The 13,715-nt window shown below is 36.2% G+C and overlaps 1 protein-coding gene across 2 annotated transcripts in view; it reads right to left on the bottom strand.

Moving 5' to 3' along the window:
* Cntn3 (contactin 3) overlaps window positions 1-13,715 on the bottom strand; it is a 325,624-nt gene that overhangs the window by 238,393 nt on the left and 73,516 nt on the right. The window contains exons 1-2 of one of the 2 annotated variants that reach the window (XM_078033577.1): window positions 6,446-6,598; window positions 5,232-5,366 (exon numbers count right to left, since the gene is read on the bottom strand). In XM_078033577.1, the coding sequence (XP_077889703.1) occupies window positions 5,232-5,286 (55 nt within the window). In that variant the 5' untranslated portion in view covers window positions 5,287-5,366; window positions 6,446-6,598. Of the gene's footprint in view, window positions 1-5,231; window positions 5,367-6,445; window positions 6,599-13,715 lie in introns of those variants that run through there. The other variant, XM_005333886.4, reaches the window with a different exon arrangement.

Raw genomic sequence — 13,715 nt, 5'->3', positions numbered from 1 at the left:
CTTACCAGGATCCTGGAGAGCTCTCTATTTTCTCTCTGCCGTCTACCTAGGTCTCTGGCCCCTCAAAATTCTTGACAGCAACTCAGTAAGAAATACATGTAACATCAAGAGGCCATGCAAAAGTACTAAAGCATGAGCTCCAGAAGTCTGGGATGTTGTTTGTTTTGTTCACTTCTATAGCCCAAATGCCCAGACGTGCTCAGTAGAGACAGTATTTATACTACTAAGAGAGCAGTGGACTCAAATAAATTTTAATTCAACCTTGTTTAATTCTAGTTTATCTATTACAATAAAAAAATACTGGTCTTGGGCTAGGGTTGTAGCTCAGAGGTAGAGCACTTGCCTAGCACATGTGAGGCACTGGATTTGATCCTCAGCCCCACATAAGTAAGTAAGTAACTCAATAAATAAATAAATAAAGAAAGAAAGAATTTTTGTGTCCATCTACCATATATACATATATATAAATTAATTTTAAGAAATATTGGTCTTGATCCACTAAACTGACTTTTTTTTAACTTACTATTGGGTAGTGACCTTTACTTTGGAAAGCACTCTTATGCACGCTTGTACAAATGGACAGAGGTGACTAACTCTAAACACAGATTGACATAGAGCCTTGCAGTCCTCCTCCACACCTCCCTTCCTCTCACACCCCACACTGCTTCACCAAAAATGCTCAGAGTTTGGCCTTCAAAATTTGACCACCAACTCTGCTACCACCCTGGACTCTGCCACCAGCACCCGTTACCTGATTTTAGCGACAATGTCCATCTAGAATCTCTGTTGGCTCACACGCCCTTCTACAATCGATCTGCAACATGGCAGCCAGTAACACCTTGCCATAGGTCAAATCCTTTTTTATTATTTGTTCTAAATAGTTAAACTTGACAGCACAATGTATTTCAATTCATTGTACACAAATGGAGTACAACTTTTCATTTCTCTGATTGTACATGATGTAGAGTTGCACCACATGTGCAGTCATTAGGGGAATGATGTCCATCTCATTCCACTATCTTTCCTATCCCCATGGCTCCTCCCCTGCCTCTCCTTTGCCCAAAGTTTCTCCATTATTCCCATTCCCGCCCCCCATTATGGATCCACATCCACTTATCAGAAAGAACATTGAGCCTTTGGTTTCTTGGGATTGGCTCATCACTTAGCATGATATTCTCCAACTCTATTCATTTACCTGAAAATGCATAGGTCAAATCTTATCACCTCTATGCTCAAACCACACTATAGCTCCTAGAAGAAGGCAGAGTGCAAGTTCAAAACATATTCATTGGTTTGCCACCTTCTGTATTTTTGCAGTGTCCATTTCTACCTTTCCTCTTGGCTCTTTCGCATCCCATCCGAGTTAAACCATGGCAGCCTTCCTGTCTTTGTGGAACGTTTAGCATGTCACATGCTAGAACCTTGGAATCTGCCTTGTGTTCTTTCCTAGATATCCACAGGGTCAACTTCTTCACCTGTCAATCTTTGTTCAAATGCTTTGCTCAAATATCACCTTTTAATGAATATTAGGTAGCTAACCTTTTATGGCTGCATAAAAGGGTGAGCATGAAAGGACAATGAATGGTGACTGAAAGTCACAGGGAAGATGGGGGCTTGGAATGTCAAAACCTCTCCCAGCCATAGTTACTTCCCTGGAGAAAAGCCTTTGTTTCAAGATCACATCACACCTACCAGGTAGCCTGCACCCTCCCTTAGCACTCCCAAAGCCCCAACCACCCTGGCAACTATAGCAACACTCTTGCAAAGAAAGTTTGCTGAAGGCTATCCAAAGGGTAATTAACCAATTAAGGGGGCAGGAAATTAAAGCAAAAACAATTTCCTCTGTGAGCATCACACCATCCTCTCCTGGAGGAGGTCTACACAGGTCCTATGCTTTCAGTGAAGAAGCAGAAGGTGGACTTGAACAGGACTCTAGAAACTTTCCTGGGACCCCCAGTAAAACTGGAGGGTGAGGGGAAGCACTGTCGCTCTGCTCCCTCATCTAAGAGGACCCGTTCTTCCTTGAGAATAACCCCTTTCCTCTTTCTTCTTATCCTTTCTAGTACACTCATGCCCTGTTATTGGGTGGGACGTATCTGAAATCTTTCTGGCCCAAATGCAAGAACCCAGGGTGAAGGGGGCCTTTGAGCTGCCTCCAATTCTCCACAGGTCTGGGGTCTGTAACAATAAATCCCACCCTAATGACCTTATTTAAAACCGTAACCACCTCCCAAGACTCCACATTCCCATCCCATTCTGCTCCCCACTCCCATAGCACTGGGGTCTTCTAGTTAAATGCCACTGTCAACCCCAATGTGACAGAATAAAAATCTCACAGGGACAAAGGTCACCGTTCATTTTCTGTTCTGAAAACAATGCCTGGCAGATACTTAATAATTATTTAACATAAAAAGGTTTAAGGATTTATAAAGGAGAATTAGAGTGTTTTATATATGACAAATTGTAAGTAGTGCATTACTTAAGAGAATTGGCAATCTCCAAAATAATTATGGAGTAGAATTTGGCTCTTTGACCCAATTTTGACCCAATTTTTAAAACAGTAGAGACATATGCTGTGCTCAATGCACTAAATGCTAGTCCTGCATATACAAAATTTAGCATTTTTGTTTGGTTTGGTTTTGTTTGGTTTGGTTTGGGTACTGGGATTGAACTCAGGGTTGCTTAGCCACTGAGCCACATCCCTAGACCATTTTTACTTTCTATTTTGAGACAGGGTCTCTGTAAGTTGCTTAATAAACCTAGCCTTTTTGAGCCAAAAGATAGTCAAATGCATTACAAGACAAATTCTTGGCCAGGAATTATTATTTCCCTCTTTATTACAGGGGAAACATGAAAGACAAAACAACAAAGGAAATGGAATGAAAAATACACAAAATAATGGGCATAAAAAACCTTAAATCTGAGAAAACACAAATGATCAAGCATTTGGTTTCAATGATTGAGTACATATCTTTTGCTAAGCACTGCTAACTGAATTTATACGATATATCTGATTTGCTTTTGTTCATATCTAAGATTACAGGATATGGCCTAAACCATGAACAGATTTTACTTTCAATGACATAAAATGGCCCAATATTTGTTTATAAAATATCACATTCAGAAGCCAGATTTTATTCTAAATTTTACACTGATCCAGAAGGAGGAAGAACATTCCAAATATAAGGGACGGTATGCAATCAATACACTTTTTTAAAAATTGGTCAAAGGGGCTAAATTATTCTCCATAATATCATTATGCAGACTGCCACTTCCCTAAGTGACATACTGTTGTACATAAACTAATCCAATTATCCTTTATAAACTTTTAAAGGATTTTTATCACCATATCTAGAGATAGCTTAATGACATCTTCACATTTTAGCATCATGGACACCGGTTTTTCTTACAATTTCTCCATAAATTTGAAAAGCATTTCTCAAAATTGATGAAACACTACAATTTGCACAAGGTATAAAATTACAACTAAAAATCTTTAACATTTGAAAATCTGGTCTCATTCTCTTTCTCCACATTGTATGCCATTTTCATAGAATTTCTTCTTTTCAGCATATTGGGAAGTTTCAAGTTTTCTTCCATAAAAATGGATCATAAAGAATAATATTGCTGGGGCTGGAGATACAGCTCAGTTGGTAGGGTGCTTGCTTCGCAGGCACAAAGTCCTGGGTTCAATCCCCAGCACCAAAAAAAAAAAAAATTATTGGGACAGTATATTATCATATTTGGCTCTCTGCTAAAACAGAAACAAATTCAAAAGTTTGTAAACAAAGAAAATAATTCAAGAAATTAATATTCTTTTTAGTTTTGGGTACCTATATTATTATAGATATATATAGATATATAGATATATATAGATATATAGATATATATAGCTTCTCCAAAGCTCAGTTGAAAAGATAGAGTAATTAAATAATTTCTCGTTTTTTTCCCTAGTCCTAGATAAGCATCAAAGAATTTGTTTTAGAAACCCAATGGAGGCAGCTCAGTGAAAACTTGCAAGAACTGTAAAAGCATTTATTTTTAAAGTTAGAAGGTTGAACCTGAAGTCCATGATTGATTGTAACTCTTTGCCATTATTAAAATTTAAATATTAGAAGAAAGTGTGAATTTTGACAGAGCCCAGAATTCTACTGGAGCATTCCTGTATGGAAATGCCATGTGTTTACCTGAAAATTCCCTTTGGCCCACTTTTCACCCATTTCCTCCTCTTAGAAAGAAATGGAAAACTGGCAGGAGGAATTTTGTTTCCTTAGGTACCATAAAGAAATTGTGCTTATGTGGAAAATTGATCTTATGAGTGCTGATTTTTTTAGAGGTTAGAGATACTTTCTATAAGTTACTTTCAAATGACCCAAGTAAAAAATAAGAGGGAAAATACACATACATATACATACAGATAAAACCAAGTACAATAAAAAGAGAGATGAGAGTTCAATCAAAATGGCCTATAGGTGGGTATTAATTGTACTATCCCGTCAACTTTTTAGGAGCTAAAGAATTTTTACAATAAAAAGGAAGAAAAATAATAAAATTATATATATATATATATATATATATATATATACTATTATTTTTTTAAATAACCATTAAATAACCATTCTCTTACCCAGTCACTCCACATAACAGAATAAAATGAAGAAAAGTAGAAGGAATGCATAAAATGATTTATATAATTGCTTTTGCTTTTGTATGCTTTTCTTATTCCTTGTACTTTCTTGGAAATTTCAAATTTTCCAAAAATTAAAGAAGAAAATTAGATATCTTCATTATGTGCTGTAAGAGAAACAGCACTATTTCTAAGATTTGAAATGTAAATACTAGCACACTTTAAAACTGAAATTCTCCCATATACAGTGGAGCTTACATTGTATGTTCCTTTTAGAAATAAAAAATAACAACCATAAATTAAAATTTTCAAATTTTAGTGGTCATGTTCATAATACCAAGTAGAATTTGACATATCCCTGTTATCAACTATCATTGCATTTGGTATGGGAATAAACCTTCTTGCTGAAATTAAGGAGAAGGGCAGTGATAACCCAATTATCAGAGAAAGGATTTTAAATTTTCTTTCTGGACAAAAAAAAAAAAAAAAGATTTGTTTTTATTTTCTTTACTTCATGAAATTTAACTTTAAGATTTAAAATTGTTTAGGCAGATAACAGGAGAATATTTGCAACCCCAACTCAGAAAGGAGAGCTTATTGTTACCTCCTAAGCAGCCAATGAATGAAAGCAGGAGCAGCTGTTTCCATGACAACATCATCTTTAATTGCCAAAAGCAAGAGTAACTCTTGTCCAGTCTCTGATGAATAGAAGGCTTTGTCTTCAGGTAAATCCTTTAATCTGTAAAATATATGTACAAAGAAGTTAGACTTTTAAAAACCAGCTCCTTCAAAAAAAGGGATTTTCTTCTTTGCTTTAAACCACATCATTCATAGGCACTCAAAATCCTCAGATAAAACAAATCTTTTTTGATACGAAGTAGAGGATGCTTGAAATGTAGATACTTAAAAAGTGGTTTATGTAATTGATTGGCAGTTGGAAAAAGCTTCATAGAAAGAAAATTTTGCCAATACTAAAATATTAACTATTAATCTATTAAATATTAAAACCATTGCTTGATAATAATTGCTACAAATAAAATATTAATCTGAAATTCAAATTTTTCTCATTTTCTCTAATGAACACATTTTAGTAAAACTAAAAGAATCAAATAAGCAGATATCTTGAAACAAGGCTTTTCATGAGTTTATGAATTCCTAATAAGGCACACAAATTATTAACAGCATTATCAATGTCCATCTTAAGACTATGTTTTTCAGAGACAACCACAGAAAGCTCCCAATTACATATGCTGCATTAAATAGATAAAAAATATGCTAATGGTAGAAATTATTCCAACTAAGACTTGCAAATGAAACCTTTTCTGTTTTGCTTTGCTTTCTTGAATTTTCATAAACTTGACTATCCTGGTTAAAAGGAAATAATCACGTGAAAAGGCCTGTGTCATTTTCAGTGGCCCCTTGAAACTCGTTAGGATGCATGGTTAATGACCACGTCAGCCAAATACACACACCCAAAACCAGACCGTCTGCTCTCCAGTGCTGAAACTCAGCTGGTTCCATGCAGGGAAATTAAGGACATTAAAGTCTGCCACTTAAGCAAGCAAAGTGTACCACTCTCTGAGTCAGCAGCTATTACTGACTGGGCTATTTGGTTGTCACTGAGCCAAAAAGAAAAAGAGAAAAGAAAGAAAGAAAGAAAGAAAGAAATCTCAGGTTCCTTCAAACAGTGTCTCTCCATAGCTGGTTTCTTACATGTGGGGTTCTCAATCAGATGTTAAATGTGTTCCCAATAATATCAAGAGTAAAAATACTGTGACTTGCATTGTGTACTCAATGCATTAAATCAGTCACTCTCACCTTAGTGTTCTTCTTGCGCAGTGCAAAGTACTATATGGTCTTGAGAGGGAAATTAGAGGGGTATTGCAACCAGGAAGCCAGAAATTAGGCATAACAAGCACTGGTTATGTGGGAACCTGGGCCGAGTAGAAATACAACAGAGAACATCTCTTATTAGAACTGTAATTTGTAAATGGACACCAAGATGAGATCTTTAACTGTCTCTCACTACCCCATGACTACAAATTACAGGTATCTTGATTTGAGATGCCCTAACACAAACAATACAAAAATAAATTCAAGTGCAAGTTGTTTACTTAGGAAGTAAAGGATTCAACAATTTGGGAATGGAGGAGGGAAATGCAGAAAGGAAGATGGAAGAGAGATGAAGCTACCTTGTGCTGTGGGTGACTGGAGTGTATTCCCACTAGTGAGGTCCTGGAAGTCCAGCCCATGTAGAACACACGTGTCAGAGTTTACCAAGAGTACTGCTGCCAAGTGGCAAGGGAACAGAGGTATTTATACATCACTGCCATCAGAATTGTTAATTATCAACCCTCTGACCTCTTATAGGGGCAGCAAGTATTTCCAGATGCCAGCAAAAGAAATGGCCGTGCTCAGTGCTGGACCAGGTATATGCAATGAAGTAACAGAGGCAAGAAGATATGAGAGGAGCAGCACATGGAGTCCCTGCTACACTGTTCATATGAAAATGAGACTTTAAAAAGCCATCTTCAATAACATCAGGTCCCAGTGAGTGATGGCTAAAATCATTGATTATTTCCTTTTAACCAGGATAGTCAAGTTTATATGCTTAAATAAATTTAAGTATATAATCAGCCAATCACTCAAGTGTCTCCAGTGGATGATTCCCCCAACTTGGATAAAGATTCTCAGATTCTCATTCCTTTACTTCTGCTCAGTCAGTGAAATATCTTGTGTCCATGATTATTTTCTAGTATGAATCCAAATGATAAGTAAAGTCATTGTAGATCATATTGAAGCTACAACTGCCATCCACAATCCCTTTCTAGTCATGCATGTAAGGTAACTGTAGTTAGAAATCAGGAGAGTGGGGGCTGGGGTTCTGGCTTGGTGGTAGAGCACTTGCCTACCATGTGTGAGCACTACTCAGCACCACCATATAAATATATATTAAAATAAAGGTATGGTGTCCATCTACAACTAAAAATTTTTTTTAAAAGAAATTAGGATGGATGATAGATAAAATAATCAAAAGTTTCCTTTTAATTGCCAAATACAACATAAAAGTCAACTAATCACAAAACCCTTGAGAAACATGAGATACATTGATAAGATACATGATATATTAAAGATCCATGAGAAATTAGGAAATGATAGAAACACATAAAATTCTGGGGACAATAGATGAGACTCAACCACTGGAAAGAATTGAAAAGAATATGCACTGAACTGGTATTTCCTGCCTTGAAAAAGGTATAGCTAACGAGTTTACAAACTAAACTGTCACTAAATAATATTATCACAAAGTAATAAATCTATTACTTTCTTTCTGAAAGAATTTAGTGACAACAAAGTAATAAACATTAAAAAAAATAGGCAGTTGGGGATTTCAGGGGAAAAGAGACAATTCTATAAAGAATCCTGGAGTTACATTGCTCTTAAATCATTATCTTCATCATCATCATCACCACCACGATCACTATCATTATCACCATCACCACAATCATCATCACCATCATCAACACCACCCAAATCATCATCACCATCACCACCATCACTACCACCATCACTATGATCATCAAGTAAATAAATGACATTTTCCTCTATACATACAGAAAATAAAATATGTGGTCAACATTCTCATAAAGTAATAGTAAGTAAAATGATATAAACTCTCAGAATAAGAAACAAATAATTAGACTGACAAATCTCTGAAGATGGGACCACAGTTTACTTAATGTTTGATACATCCTTGTTCATAGTAAGAATTCATGCCATGCCATTTTTATTCCTAGAAATAAGGAATAAGTCAACATAGGAGATTTTAATCTGCATCCTGGACCTACAATGAATGGGAAGTTCTCACACCGGAGCCAAAAGATAAGCTACCTCATGGGATCCAGAGACCATTTAAAAATTACTTTGGGGAAGTATATAAGAAAGCAAAAGGAAGGAACAGCTTGCAATAGTGTATCCAAGGCGAGAGGCATGCCAGTTACATTTACAAAGTATAAATATGTATTCAAGGAAGTTCTAAAGTCATTTGAAAACATATTCATTCAATAAATTATTGAGCACCTCTTAGATGCTGGAATTGTAACTGTGAAGGGAGATGGAGATGCTGATGAGGCTGTCAGAGGACAGATGGATGACCCCTAAACTCTTGGAGCATATATAAAAGTGGGGGTGACACTTTCTTCAAATGTTAACAAAGTATATGTAAAGTGCCCGTTTGAAAAATCACAAGGCAGGGCAGAAGTTTCACACCAATTTTATACTAACCCCCCAAATTCAGAAAAATCAGAAACTATATAATAGTAGACAAATTATCTGATTTAAGAAATATGTGAATTCCCATATATTCTAATGTTCATACACATGCACACATTTATACTATATAAAATTTCAAGATTAAAAAAAAACTCAGAAAGCCTATGTTTTAAAATTGAGCTGCTTATTTTTAATCAATGTTAAAGTAGGGCATTGACTTTATAAATAATGAAGGCAATTAATATAATCACAACTTGACTTCTGAGCAATGCCAAGTATCATAATGGAGAAAGGGGACACATGTTAAAGCTCTTCCCACTTCTAAAGTCACCAAGCTAAAATAAATACAAAGAAAGCTACTGAAGCAAGACAAATACAAATCAAAATGTCATATGCTACAATAAGAATATTCTACTATTCAGAGAAATGTTTTAAACCAAAGGAAAAAAAATAGATACACCCTTTAGAATGTTCCCTGCTAATAGACATTTGCATTTGAGGGCTAAAGCATAATATATTCACAACACGTTTTTCATGGAGGTCTTTAAATAGCCCCCAAATTTAGTACATATTGACAACTGTAATTCTTAATGTCAGCTGAGCTAAAAAATGCTAGACCTTGGATTCAAAACAACACTGCTCTAAATAGTTTTCCTGGTTGCTTTAAAAGAAGGAAGAGACCATTTGTGGCTTTTGTCATATACTTTACAAAATTGCTACTAAGCCCCCGGATCATGAAATATTGATGCATATTTATTATTTTAAATGCACAGAGACAGCTTTGAATGTAGTCTTGGCAAATGTTCAGAGTTCAGTCTCTTTTTGTGGACAAAGTTTAGGTGTAAGAATAAGCTGTCTTCGTTTCCATCAGAGTAACAAATACCTAACAAATATTTTGTTTCCAGCAACAGTGTTGTCTAGAAGGATCACTTAGCAGACCAGCACCTCTCATATATCCACAAAAAGTGACCTCCGACTTCCATGTTTTACACATAAATTCTATTTCTGAACATATATGATTTCTAGTTCTCATAAAAAATACAAGCTGATACTTCTCTGGTAGTAAAATGGTCCAATATTAGCAGATAAAGATTTGTTTTCCATGGTTGTTACAGGGTGAGTCTCCTAGAACTTACTAATTCACTGCCATGGTGTGTGACCAAATATCATGATTTTCAGCTAATGACTTTCCTGGCTTGATGGGACTAAACACCCTGCCAGATTGGAAATCAGGCAGCCTACACCCACTCTGTTTTCATTCACAGTCATAATCACGCACCCATCCCTTCACAATCTGCACATCTTCCAGAAATGGAATTCATCCACTCTGCATACTAACTCTGCCTCTTTCCTGCTGCAACAAGCCTGGCAGAGGATGAAGTCTGCATAAACTCTGGGCTCCAAGGGCAAGAGTCTGGACAACTTCACTCATCTGCCCAAAGTGTCCCCAGGGAAGGAGAAGGGAGAATATGACCAGTGCAGTTTGATGTGCTGAGTTTATAGTAGCACCGTGGCACAGAGGCCAGTGCCAGCTAGAAGTCATCTCATGCTCCTATGCACAGCTACAGCCCTGTGTCTTCTCTCCAGTGACGCTTTGTCAATTTCGACACCTTCCATTACAGTTATTTAGACCATGGCTTCTCTCACCAACTAGATGACAATCTGCAAGAAATAGTAATGCATAACCTTTTGTGGGTTAAGCTCCTCCATCAGCCCAATCTGCAGACCCACCTACCTCACTAGATCCAACACACCTCGATAGACACGGGCTAACTTTTGTATACATGATTTGCTTTATTGCTCTAGAAAATAATTTATCTTACATACACATAATATGTTTATATATGGGCATGTGTTTTAGTCAGCTGTTTTTGCTGCTGTGACCAAAAGACATGACAAGAACAATTTTAGAAAAGAGTTTATTTGGGGCTGTTTCAGAGTTCTCATTCCACAGACAGCTGGCTTCATTACTCTGGGCCTGAGGTGAGGCAGAACATCACAGCATTAAGAGTGTGATAGAAGGGACTGGGGAGGTGGCTCAGTGGTCAAGTGTCCCTGTGTTTAATCCCTGGTACCTCATCCCCTCCAAAAAAAAAACACCATAAGAGTATGATAGAGGAAAGAAGCTCAGGACCAGAAAGCCCAGGGGAGGGGGGCTCTTCAACAAAACAAATTATACACCCAAGGGCAGGCCCTCATTGACCCAGCTCCTTCAGCTACACCCCACCTGCCTACAGTTATCACCCAGTTAATCCCTATCAGTGAGTTAAGGCATTGATCAGATTTAAATTCTTATAACCCAATGATTTCCCCTCTAAATGTTTTTCCATTGTCACACATGAGCTTTTGGGGGACACCACATATATAAACCATAAGAGCATGTATACATGTATGTGTGTGTGTGTGTGCCTGACTGTGTGCTTATTCACAAATTTATTTCTTCTTTTTTCATGCAGAAATTAACATAAACTTGATGAAAGATCAAATAAAGCTAAATTATGCAAAATTTCAAAGAGCAAATTCTGTTCAAAAACAAGTATTCTGAAAAGGCTACTGTTGAAAATCTTGATAAAGAGGCTGAAATATGAATTTGATTTTCATCTGGCAAGGCTTGTCATTTCTGACATCCTGTAAGTTTCTGCCATTGGTCTTTTAGCCACCATAGCATGGAAGCAGGAGCAAAGACAAACAGAGGCCTCACTGTGTGCACAGGATAGTAGGTGGGTCAGCTACATAAATATGGCAAGAATATGTAGGGGAACCTTGTATTGATTTCAGGGCCTCTTTGACATACAAGATCTTCTCTGACAAGACCAATGCCACTTACACAAGAAATTACAATCCCATGTTTCAACTCTTTCCACTTGTGTCATCCAGGTGTAAGCTGAAGGGAAATGACACAGGTATCAAATCATGCCAACCCAACACCTGCTTCAAAATATCAGACAGAATGTCAACACTTGACAGAAGGTTTGCTTCAGTTTTCTTGTTCTGCTTCCAACAAACTAGGCCATTACTCAGGCGCACTGCTTGACGAAGGTCTCTCCACTCCTACTGAGCATGCAGCAATGACTCTCCAAGCATGTTTCAGGACACAACTTATTTTAGAGCCAGTCTATGTTTTAATGAACAGACAGGATTCCCAAATGGAACCTTCACACCCCAAAAATGGGGGCACTGTTGTTCTACCAAGGTGGCCAAACCTCAGATGACTTTAAGTCGCATTTCCCTTGAAAAGAAACTTGAGGCAAATAAGGGGCCTAGACTTTTAGTCTTGCTATATTTGATGATGAAAGAAAAACTATTGAGCAAATTCCATAATGCATGCTCCTAACTTGACAATTTTCCAAATCAAACAGGGAACAGATTGAACAAACACAAAACTTCATCATTACAAATGTTGCCTGAATTTTTTCTTCTGTCTTATCCAATCAGGAATTATTCTAGATCTTATGACATGGTAATGAGGCAGAGGATCCCTCTCCCAACTCTGCATAACACCATTCTTGGCTAACATATGCTTATTTAAAAATTTAAAAATAGCTTAATAACATAGTATGATATAAATGCTTTTTTACAGAGACAATTTTGGCAATGCCTGGAAGAAGCTGGAATGATAGTATAATAATTGCTAATTTTTATGGAGTGCTTCTATGCAAGACACTGTTCCTAGTGATTTCCATATCCTAACCCACTTAACCCACACAGTACAAAATTCGCACTTGATGGCCACCTTCACTTTTCCCATAAAGAAACACATGAAAGGGGTAACAGAATTTTTCTTACACATGATAGATACGAAATAGAAAGCTCAAGCAGTGGGATCATACATGGTATCGTTTACATTTTAAAAGCCTGACTTTATGTAACTGGCCATTGGAACTACTCACAAAAGTAATAACTATACATTAACTTTCAGTAACCTCTGCCTAGGAAGGGGCCTTGATGTTTATGTCAAAGACTCTGCTGCTTGATTTTAAGCACAGGCACCATTGTAATGCTCCATCCCTATGTTACATGTGAATTTACACGTTTGGGATGAATTAAAAATTTCTCAAATACCTAGTAAGCCACAAATGTAAGATGATTGTAGCATATACAAAATGTGATAACTTTTGTTTGGAGATAAAAAAAATACACATATGTATTTATAAATGCACAGAAGAGCTCTGTTAGTATAATAGATCAAATTGTCCCTAGGATAACTGTGCACTTAGGAACAGGGAATAGAAATAAAAAATAATTCTTATTATACATTTTTAATAAATTTTATTTTATATATACATATGCATATTTTAATAATTTAGAATATTAACAAACTCTTGAAATATATCAATAATATAAAAATAATCTATATTCCAGATTAAATATTTTTCAATCACTACACTACCCAGCTTGAAATGCTGAAATGTTTTTACTGTTATTTTTATCTATTTTAATAATTTTTATTAGTGTATTATAGTTATACATAATATTGGGATTCATTTTGACAAAATTTTGCAGGCGTTGAATATAATCTGCTCCAATTCAGTCCCCATTACTTCTCTTCCTCTACTGATCTTTGTTCAATTTATTTATAGTATTTTTTTAAAGTCAGTGTACAATAAGTATCCATAAAGGTAAAATTTACTATGGCATATTTATGTATGTACATAGGATGGTTTGGTCAGTTTTAAGCCAATGTACTTCCATTTTCTTGCCCTTTCTCCCTTCCCCTCAATCTCTTTCCTTTAGTCCAACGAGCTCTCATATAATACGTGTGTGTGTGTATATATATTAGAGTATATATATATATATATATATATATATATATGCA

This window comes from Ictidomys tridecemlineatus, chromosome 16 (genome assembly GCF_052094955.1).
Source record: "Ictidomys tridecemlineatus isolate mIctTri1 chromosome 16, mIctTri1.hap1, whole genome shotgun sequence".
Taxonomy (NCBI): domain Eukaryota; kingdom Metazoa; phylum Chordata; class Mammalia; order Rodentia; family Sciuridae; genus Ictidomys; species Ictidomys tridecemlineatus.
The sequence above is the reverse complement of the archived record's forward strand: the minus strand, read 5'-3'. Positions and strand labels throughout refer to the sequence as shown.